The sequence below is a fragment of the Chaetodon auriga genome, chromosome 17, assembly GCF_051107435.1.
Source record: "Chaetodon auriga isolate fChaAug3 chromosome 17, fChaAug3.hap1, whole genome shotgun sequence".
In the NCBI taxonomy this organism is placed as follows: Eukaryota; Metazoa; Chordata; class Actinopteri; order Chaetodontiformes; family Chaetodontidae; genus Chaetodon; species Chaetodon auriga.
The window spans coordinates 4815001-4825798 of NC_135090.1; the positions used below are offsets into that span (position 1 = coordinate 4815001).

Consider the following 10798-nt stretch of genomic DNA (forward strand, 5'->3'; position numbering starts at 1 on the left):
AGTCTAAAGAGGCATCAGCAGGCAGGCAAGGACAAAGACAAGGCACAAAACAAACTCAGTTCCTTTGGAGATTCATGTGTGTTCTGCTCAGCAGCTACAGCCTAAATCAGAGATGAGGAGCTGCTCCAGAGGTTTGCTTAGATCACTCTGTAACTCCACAGCACAGCTGCCTCTGCACACGTTAAAGGTTTTATACAACTTCTTTCACACATGCAGTGGTTCCCCCGAACACCTGGAAACAGACTTTGGTGCTTAAAATGACTTGACAAACTGACAACACAGCAAAATATGGTAATATATATAACTTAACGATGCAGTATATGGGCCACAGTTTGTGAACTGTGAAGTTAAATCACAGATGCGTTTACTCCCAGATCACTCAAACAATGCCGGAAGTATAGTGAATTAGCTGTTAAAATAAAACCGAGGACATTAACATAAACAATATCTACAGCAACGACACCTTTCATAATACTTAGTTGATTCGTTGTTTTCCATATGGCTATTTAACCCAAAATGTACAGATAAACAAAATGAAATAATATCATATCTCGTTAGTGTGCATACTGTGAAAACGATGTACACACCTTTTATTTTGAAAGAAGCAGACGGATTTCCGTCTGTGCTTTTTAAAGTACTTGACGTCGCCATTTTGACTCAGTTTCCTCCTGAAGTTTTAAGACTCTTCGTCGGAGTTCTGGATTAAGACAATATGGGTGCTTGTTTGGCTCTGGGTTCTCTTGCCAGCTGTGTAAGTACACATTTACCGGTTATAGAACTGCTACATGTATGTTTCACCGAGTATGTCTGAATTTCTTGACTAACTCAGCAGACGCTAAGTTTACGTTGTTCAACCAAAACATTAGCAGTGCGATGTCGACTCATCGTCATGTGAAACTTGCTGTTAAAGCCAAATATGTATTGCTGCCTGTAGCAGACATATGAAACATCTGTCTCATGTGACATGTCTGCTCTGAATACTTGGATACTAGTTAAATACGGAACACATCCTGTTAACCAGGTGACCTAATTAACATCGTAGTTGCGTTAATTTGTTCCCACGTTTTTCAGTTTAACAGTCCTCTCATGGTGGAACCCAGTGAAAATAAGCGGTCCTAACATTAAAAGTCGATAAACGTGCTCCACTTTGTTAGGTTCAACGCAATACCTAAGTGAAACAACTTTGAGACCGATTTGTAAAATGTTTCAGCAAAATGGCGATCTGTGAGGTGATAAATGCGCTGATATGTAAAGTGGTAGAGACAGATGTCTTAACAGGAGCTGGACGTCCTGAACTGTTCTTTGACATTGTTCACTGTTGTCTACCAGGGTTGTTCGTCTGTTTTAAGTTTTGAAAATACTGTAGTTCTCAAGTAATATGAAGAAAATATAGCTTCGGTCAGAGCTGCAAGGTGTTTTCTTCAGGCGCATTTCCGGGTTCGCTCGGTTTTCCTCGTGACTCCGTGTTCGGAGGAGGAAGTTAGTGTTTGTTATTCTTTACTTACTGTGGCCATCATAGTCATCCTCCCCTTCATCGGTGTGTGATAGATAGGTAGATACGGATGTTTAACACACAAATGAGGGACTAAAATGAAAATAAAGGAAAAATCTTAACTGTGGTCACCACTTCAAACAAACAGGGTAAGGATACAGTATCCAAGCATCTGTATACTCTTCAGGACAGCGAGGTCACTAATAAAATATGGGAGCAAGTATGGCACATCTGTAAATCTGCAGGCATGTCTAATTTGTATCAAATTCTTAGACTTTGACCTTTTCCGTTTATCCACTAAGCATGGACTGATTCAGGGCCGAGCATCGGCAGCATTGTTCGATACAAGTACTGTTACAACCTTAGTTTCAGTACAGCATCGAGGGTGATTTATTTTATATGCTTTGCTTTGAGAACTGTAACAGTTTTTTTTTTCGACTAAAACCCCATTTTATTAATTTAATCAATAAAGCTCAGCCTCTCAAATGTTACATATTGTCCAAACAAAAGCAGCAGTAGCTAAAGTTATCGTGCGAATTGTCAGAATTCTGGTGTCAGGCAGCAAACATTAGATGCCAGCTGTTAACCGTGATGCTTTCTGATAGGAACCCGATCTCCACTTCAGTCTCCGCCTCTCGTGCTTCACACACCTCTCAGCAGTCTGAATCATTGGGAATCCTCTGCGACGCTGTTCACGGTGCTGATAAGAACAGAGAGAGGAAGAGATTTGTCATGATGGCAGCTCTAATCACAAGACAGATTATTGCCACTGTAAATCACTTCTCCCTGCTTCTCTGAAAGTGTGCAGAAGGAGGAGAAAGATGGCCGCCCTGACAGCAGAGACTGTGTTATTTGTTTTTTTTTTTTTCTTCACAGTCCCTTTCGTTGCAAGCCGTGCATGCATTACCCTAATTATCCCACACCCCAGAGCCCTGTCCCTGAGTTTCATAATCTATGAATCTGTATGAAGGCCCTGCTAACGCTCTCCCTCGTCTCTTCTCAAGGCGTCTTGTTTGTGCGGCTCGGCCTCCTGCCTCCTGTCATCATGCTGCCCATCAGCCTACAACTCCACCATGAGCCGGCTGGCCTTCTCCTTCCTGCTGCTGCTCGGGACTCTGGTGTCTGTCATCATGATTCTCCCCGGCATGGAGGATCATCTTAAAAAGGTACATGAGATAAGACGACTTCACATCAAATTTAATGGCCCACATGGAGCTTTTGCATGAGAGTTTTCTAATCGTTAGATAAGGCTCAAGTATCATTATGTTTTCAGGACCCACATGTCGTATCCAATTCAAGACAAGACAGGAAAATAGTCCAAATTGGTTTCACAGAGCTGTAACCCAGCAACAGTGATACTGTAGAGCAGCTGGGCAGGATGCTTGTTTGTTATTTTTCAACCAGAGCTCATCATCATCATCATCATCATCATCATCATCATCATCTGAGGCTCAGTTTGATCCTTGCCTGTCCTCCACCCCTTCTATCCTTTGTGTGCTTTCACACTGTCAGATACCAGGTTTCTGTGTCGGTGGCACAACCATATTTGGCCATGAGAACAAGGTGAACTGTGACGTCATTGTCGGCTACAAGTCAGTGTACCGCATGTGCTTCGCCATGACCTGCTTCTTCTTCCTCTTCTCCGTCATCATGATCCGAGTGCGCAGCAGCAAGGACCCCCGTGCCGCCATCCAAAATGGGTTCGTACTGTGCAAGCTTCAGCACCACAGTCCTGGATGGTGAAAACGTGGTGCACTCTGGTGGCCAAACATGTAGACTGCACCTCTAAAATTGCCTTTATATGAAGACAAAAACACTCGTGTTCTCTACATACTCAGAAGTACTTTACTCTTTTCTTCTCAGTTTCTGGTTCTTCAAGTTCCTGGTGCTGGTTGGCATCACTGTGGGAGCTTTCTTCATTCCAGATGGGACCTTCAATACAGGTACATGAGAAAGGACATCTGGCAGCGGATGCTTACTCAGATTTCTGCTCTTTATTTTTTTTTTTTAAGCTTTTTCTACCATCAGAAAGTCTTTGTTTTATATCATAACATTCAAGTTTTGATGGTTTTATTCATGTGGAGTTTTTTTTTTATAAAGCTATTTGTGCTTAGATAGATTAAATTTATGTTTGAGAGGTGGCCTCTTGTTTAAAAATAGGGATGTTTTTGGAGAGAAAATGCTTGTATTCCTCAAAGTAAGATCCTGGAAGAAGCTTAATTTAAGTGTCTGTTCCTAAATGTAGGTGTCATATCTGTGCTGGCATCACTTTTACTCAATGTGTTTGCTTGAAATGTTGAACATCTTTCAGTTGTGCATTCTGATTTGTTGTGTTTTGTTCATAAAGAAGCTAAACATCAGTTTATAACAACAACCAGAACTGATGAGGGTTGACCTACAATTGCACACACTGTCCGGATATTGTCCTGCTTTATGGTTTAGTGCTGTAAAAGAAAGCCTGATAACCCTCTAACAAATGCTCTGAATGTCTTTCTGTTTGCTCTCAGTGTGGTATTACTTTGGCGCAGCGGGCTCTTTCATCTTCATCATCATCCAGCTCATCCTGCTGGTGGACTTCGCCCATTCCTGGAACCAGTCCTGGGTGGAGAAGGCCGAGGAAGGAAACCCCAAGTGCTGGTTTACAGGTAGAGGGGAAACCTCCATTTAGCCCAATAAACCTTTTTAAAATTTAGGATTTGCCTAATGAGATTGTGTAGGTTTTTGTTATACCTCTATTAGGATTCAGCCTCCCGTAATATTTACATTGTTATGCCCCTGTGCTGGAGACAGCCGAGTCTGGAAACACTGTGTTTTAATTATGACAAAATTTCACACGAATACCTCAAAATGGGGGGGGGGGTGTGAAGAGATGATATTTTATATCCAAAGGTCAAAGGTCAGCTTCACTGTGACTTTATAGTGCTTCCAACAACACTACTATCCATAAAACCATAACTGAGGAACAGAAGGCAGACTGTGACCATATTTCACATTTGTTCAAATACTGAATTGGTGACACTAATCTTTGTGTCCACCTGTGCTGATTGTAGAGATCTTCTGTGCTGCATGCATCTTTGCAGCATCATCCATATTTAAATGATTGTAGTCCATCACAAGCTCATTGGTTCTGCTGATATTGAGCTTCAGGTGATGTTGTTCCATGTGATGAAGCTCTCTGCCAGAGTGAAGACAGCATGTTCCTCACTGGAATCGTCCGTGTTAATAGAGCGAAACGTTTCTGTTAAATTCCTTCAAAGTGTTCACTGCTTGTATTCTAGGAGTGCGGACACTAAAAGACTAAAGCAGTCTTTTAGTGTCCTTTGGGCTGTATGCAGGTACCTCACTGAGACCAGTGATGCTCAGTAGAAGGTTATAAAAGATGTTTTTGGCTGTTGTAATCACCTGCCACAGATCCTTCCTGACCTGAGCCGAGCACTAACCGATGCTTGAGCTGAACTACATTTGAGTCAGGTTTGATATGATGCACAGATTGCAGTGACAGTGCATATGGAAAGTTTTCAGACCCTTTCAAATGTCCCGCATTTGGTTATGTTTCAGACTTGTCTTAAAATGCATGTAGCTAATGTCTTTCAGTACTCCACAATGATGAAGCAAACGGGTTGTAAATTCATTAAAAATGAAAGACTGACCCTTCACTTACCACTTACTACTGCAGGTCTCTAAATCGGAGAAAATAACTTGTTGAGATGTGTGGCGGGTGGATACGTGTGGATTTGGATGAACTCCGGTCTCATGACTTCACTCTCTGCTCGTGTTTTTCTCGTAGCTCTGCTGTTTTTCACCATCGTCAACTTTGCCTTGGCTTTCACTGCTGTTGTGCTCTTCTACGTGTTTTACACCCAACCTGACGACTGCACAGAGCACAAAGTCTTCATCAGCCTCAATCTGATATTCTGTATCATCGTGTCCATTGTGTCCATTCTGCCCAAAGTTCAGGTAATGTAAAGACTTCAGGTGTGTTCATATGGGTATTTCTGGACTGAGGCTGTGGACTGGAGATATTTTCTGCCCTAATCCTTCATGTATCATACTGCAGTCGTACAGCCCTGTTTCAAAAAAGTTAGGACACTAAAATCTGAATAGAAGCAGAATGCGATGATTAGCAAACACTGAACCCCTAAATTTAATTGAGAATAACACAAAGACAGCATATCAAATTGTGTTACTGAAAGATTTCATTGTTTTTGAAAATTCTATCCTGATTTAGAATTCAATGTCAGCAACACGTTTCTAAAAAGTTGGCTCAGGGTCACGTTTAGCGCTCCGGTGCATCAGCTCTTCTTTTAACAACACTGTAAGCGTTTGGAGACTGAGGAGACCGACTGCTGTCAGTGGAATGTTCTTGCTTGATGTACGATTTCAGCTGCTCAACAGTTCAGGGTCTCCTCTGTCGTAATGTACGTTTCATGATGCACCAAACATTATTAATGGGTGACAGGTCAGTACTGCAGGCAGACCGGTTTAGCAGCCGGACTCTTTTACTGTTGGCCTTGCTGTTGGTATTCGTGCAGAATGTGGTTCCTCATTGACCACAGGACAGTATTCCACTTCGTCTCAGTCCATCTTAAATGTGCTGTGGTGAACCCCTCCCCATCTTTCAGACAGACTCAGCCTCTTTTTATACCCAACCATGTGACTAACCTGTTGCCAGTTAACCTTATTATCTGTGAAATGTTCCAGCAGCTCTTTTCTTTGAGCTTTTCACAACCTTTCCAGTCTTCTGTTGCCACTGTCCCTGTGCTGTATCTCTTTTTTCAAACATGTTGCTGTCATCAAATGAGGATATCATTTTCAAAAAAAACAATGAAATTTCTCAGTTTCTTCATTTGATATGTTTTCTTTGTGCTATTATCAATTAAATATGGAGTTTCAATGTTTTGCAAATCATTTTTCTGTTTACATTTTACAGTGTCCAAACAATGATGCATGTGCATTTTATAAGAAATGAGTATACCTGCTATTTGATGCTCAGTCTGGAAGACAAGATAATATCAAATTAATATTTGTCTGAGCTTGTTTTACTGGCACAGTGATTTATTTTGTGACTCATCCCTTGTCATTTCTCCACAGGAGGCTCAGCCCAGCTCAGGCCTGCTGCAGGCCTCCCTCATCTCCCTCTACACCATGTATGTCACCTGGTCCGCTATGACCAACAATCCCAGTGAGTCACAGCGCAACTGCTTTTTCTTCAGAGAGTAGAAAGACATGTGTCACCCCACCCCCAAGCCCCTGTAGCTGTAGTCGTTACTAGTTGCCATATGTTTTCTCTGTTTCCAACGTCAGACCGGCAGTGTAACCCCAGTCTGTTGAGTTTGGTCCAACCCAGCAGTCCAACTGCATCACCAGGACCCGCTCCTCCTGCTCCAGCCTCTTCAAACGTCCAGTGGTGGGACGCACAGGGCATCGTTGGATTGATCATTTTCTTGTTCTGTACTCTTTACGCCAGGTATGTCATGGTTTGTCTTTACAAGAAGATTCTAGATATTCTTAGAAATGGCTTAAGACACTTTTAAGTTAAAGTTTCCTCATCGACTACAAATAGCTTTTCCCCGCTGTCAGAAACCACAGTGCCACCAGTAGAAGTGCATTTCTGATGCGGCTGTGTGCTGCCGTTTGTTATCGCCTGTCAAGATGACTTCCTGTGCTCTCGCCCACCACAGTATCCGCTCCTCCAACAACGCCCAGGTGAACAAGCTGATGCAGACTGAGGAGAATCAAGATCTGACCGCCGCCGAAGAGTCCGCGATGGGGGAGGACGGAGTCCGAAGGGCCGTGGATAATGAAGAGGAGGGAGTCACCTACAGCTACTCCTTCTTCCACTTCAGCCTCTGCCTGGCCTCCCTCTACATCATGATGACCCTCACCAACTGGTACAAGTAAGTATCTGTTTGTCATGCTTGGCTCACTCCTTCAGACGCACCTTCTTGCAACGCTGACCTCTCTCTGGCTTTGTTCTTCACCCGTCAGGCCCAACACCGACTACGAGGCCATGCAGACCTCCATGCCGGCCGTGTGGGTGAAGATCAGCTCCAGCTGGATTGGCCTGGCCATCTACCTCTGGACCCTGGTGGCCCCGCTAGTGCTCCCCGACAGAGACTTCAGCTAAAAACGGTGAAGTCTGACAACACGCTAGCCTCTTGCTGTTTGCACCTTGGAGAGAGAGATAGCTTTAGCCTCAAACTGATCTGCTTAATTGTTTAGTTTGCTTGCGAATCCACATTTAAAGTTGGAGAATGAAATAGCGATATGCTTCGTTTTTCACCTGAAGCCATCACGTGTTGCCTAAATTTTGACATTTTGTGGCTTCAAGTTGAAATTCACAGTTTTGCAGATTCACACGCTTATTTGAGCTTTAATGACACAAGCCAGTTTTTCCACCTCAGGTTATTTTTTTAGTTGTTAGTCTAGTTGTCACTGTTACAAGTAATGTAATGGAAAGCACTACGTGCCTTTTATAGGACGAGACCAAATGAAACTCAGACGATGCCTGTAGGCAAACAGGTGTTTTTGTTTTGCCTTTTTTTCACTACATTTATGTTAGTTTTTCATACTTTTGTCATTCTCTTTCTGGTCTGATCCCATGGAAAGGTGTTGAGATTTGTTTTTTTAATGTACATTTTTATTGCACGGCTTTGGTCTACTGCACAGTTTTATAAAGAGTGCCTTATTATATATTGCACGCAAGCTATTCAGAGGGACCATTTTGATATATTTTTGACAATCGGAGTTCAGTGTAAAGTTGCTTTCTCAGTATACTGTATTTTCACTTTTCATTATAATCAATAAAGTTACCATTTCTTCAATCAGAGTGTAGGCAACCTTTCCGTCCTGTAGGTGGGGCTGTTGTCCATGGAATGTGACTGTTTCTTTGTCGGAGCTGCTGACTTTCATCGTTTCGTACATATGTGATGTAAGATTTCTAAAGCTGTATAATATCCTGTTCTTTTAATACACTTTCATACACACGACTTTGGGAACAGGCCTGTGTTTTCTTCAGAAACGGCAAAAACAATGTCATCAAGTCGGGTCAGCAGGGATTTCCAAATGCTTCACTGCCCTCCCTCCATTAATCACATGATCCTGCTAAAATGTGATTTATTGTGTTCCTTCAGTGCAGGATTCCCCAGTGCAACACACACACACACACACACACACACACACACACACTTGGCAAGTAATGTAGAGAGAATGTGTTTTCCTTCTATCACAAGATCAGCATGGGCAAGCGGGCTGAACACAACACTTAATTATTCTTCACAGTATTCATTCAAGGCTTGTGTTGGGGAGAACAGACTATCTCTGAAGTGATGTGTGGACATCTGGTGACAAATCTCACACACCGTATTTGGGACATTACTGCATGCATGTCCTCTAATATTGTCATAAAGTAATATTTTTTAAAACCCTCTTTGATTTCCCCTGCTGTTTTCACTCTCATCTTCATATTACAAATTCAACCAGTTTCTGTGTATTCCAAACTGTTCTGAACCGTCAGACCATAGTGCCCTCAGAAGCATAGATAAACTGATGTGGTTTTGCAGTTATGTCATGGTCTGATGAATGAAATGCATTCTCAGTAGTTCTGAGGCACCACTTAAGTTATATTGATGGATTAAAGAAGGGAGATTCGCACAAAAGAAAGAAGAAATAGAAATTTGAATAGATTACACCCCGAAAGCAGTTTCTTTTTTTCATGCATTTATGTACAACAACCTTCACGGCTTCGATAGTTTCCCTCCTGCTCTTCACCATCTGTGTGGCCGTTTCTCTGGCTCTGGAGCAGAAAGATGATGTCCCAGTTCTTAAAAGAATACCCCACTGACTTGAGATTTGGGCATGTTATGCTAGTAGTGGCTAACGTAGCCTCATGCCTATGGAGTTGTATAGGGTTTTTCCATGTACTTTCGGCTACGCCAGATCAAAGCATGCTGTGTTAATATGCCTTTCCATTACCAGTTTGAATCACGCCCGAGATGGATCATCTCTGGAGAGTGTGCCCTACTGCCTCCAAACGGGTTGTGACGTCAGATGGTTTGTTTCAGCGACATGTTTCAGACAGCAGATACGTCATGAGTTCCACGCTAATCTCACCTCCAAAACTCTGGCTGGTTCGGTTGTTTTTCCAACTGCAGGAGCGGCCATCAGCGAGCACAGCGCCACACCTATTTGAGCTGGTGACGATATTAAGAGATGTGGGCAGGGATTCAGAGGGCTGGAGTCTGGCTACAGTAGAGGTCCACTTTATGGAAAATTACCAAACTTAAACATTTAAGTCTTAAAGGCCTTGAAAACTTTCTCAACCAGTCAGTACAATCAGTGTTACTATGAGTCATGAAATGAAAACACTATTTTCTGCAAAGATTAGAACAGTTTTGCTCGTTTCACATGAGAGATTTTGGTGCTTTATCTCACTGGTTTGAAGTAGGAAGCTGGCCAAGTCGGAAAAAGGTGATGTCATCCTCTTCTGTACTGGTTATGTCATGGACAGACAGCATGTTGTTCGTAGTGTTTGAGAGTAAAGAGCACAGCAGCAGCTCACCGGGCCAAGTAGTCCAGTTTAGGTGCCGTTTCGTGTGAGCAGCTAAGGACACTTTAGCGTGAAAGCTAACGTGGGCTGTTGTTCAGAGTCTGGTTCTCGTGTCGCAGGCTGCTGTCTGGCTGTTAGTCATCGTGACCGCCAGCCTACGTTAGAACGCCTGTGTTCCTGCTTTGTGCAAGATTTGATTGGCTGTATTGAAAAATAGTCTCTATTGAGGAGAGATCATGGAACACGTGGATTTCTCCCCTTAGCATTCAGATTTTTTTTTCAGATTTTCCAAAGCAGAAAAAGTGATTTACAGAGCAGATATGTACTATGTGCTGAGGCAGACAAAAACATGCTATTTCATTTCAGTTGGACTCAAAAAAAAAAGTTAACTTGATTGCTGCTTATTTAGTCATAAATGCATAATGATATTAAAAAAAAAGTTTACTCCATAAATACTGTAAATTGACTGGTGAGAAATGGTTGGGTTGGACATTGAATAAAATTCCCTAATTTCTGAATTAGTGTTTCCCAAGCTTTTTGAGCCACGGCACATATTTTACATTAGATAAGTCACAGGGCACACCACCATGCAAAAATGTCACAAAAAGTACATTTATTGAAATAGAATGAAAATCTAGTCTCAATTTACTCACTCAGTGTGAAACCTGGGCCTGTTCACTTGAACACAAAGCTGATATTCTTGCAGGAATTGAAAGACACACAGGAAGATTTCACCTGATTGGTGCTCTAAGCCTTAG

General features: G+C 42.4%; 1 protein-coding gene across 1 annotated transcript; it reads left to right on the forward strand.

The window, feature by feature from the left end:
• Positions 1–631: 631 nt before the first annotated feature.
• On the forward strand, positions 632–8316 carry serinc2 (serine incorporator 2). The gene is made up of 10 exons (XM_076755388.1): positions 632–751; positions 2497–2658; positions 3005–3192; positions 3356–3435; positions 4000–4137; positions 5280–5449; positions 6584–6674; positions 6797–6959; positions 7174–7389; positions 7481–8316. Exons 1-10 carry the CDS (start codon positions 713–715, stop codon positions 7617–7619), a joined length of 1386 nt encoding a protein of 461 aa, XP_076611503.1. The 5' UTR covers positions 632–712; the 3' UTR covers positions 7620–8316.
• The last annotated feature ends 2482 nt before the right edge of the window (positions 8317–10798 follow it).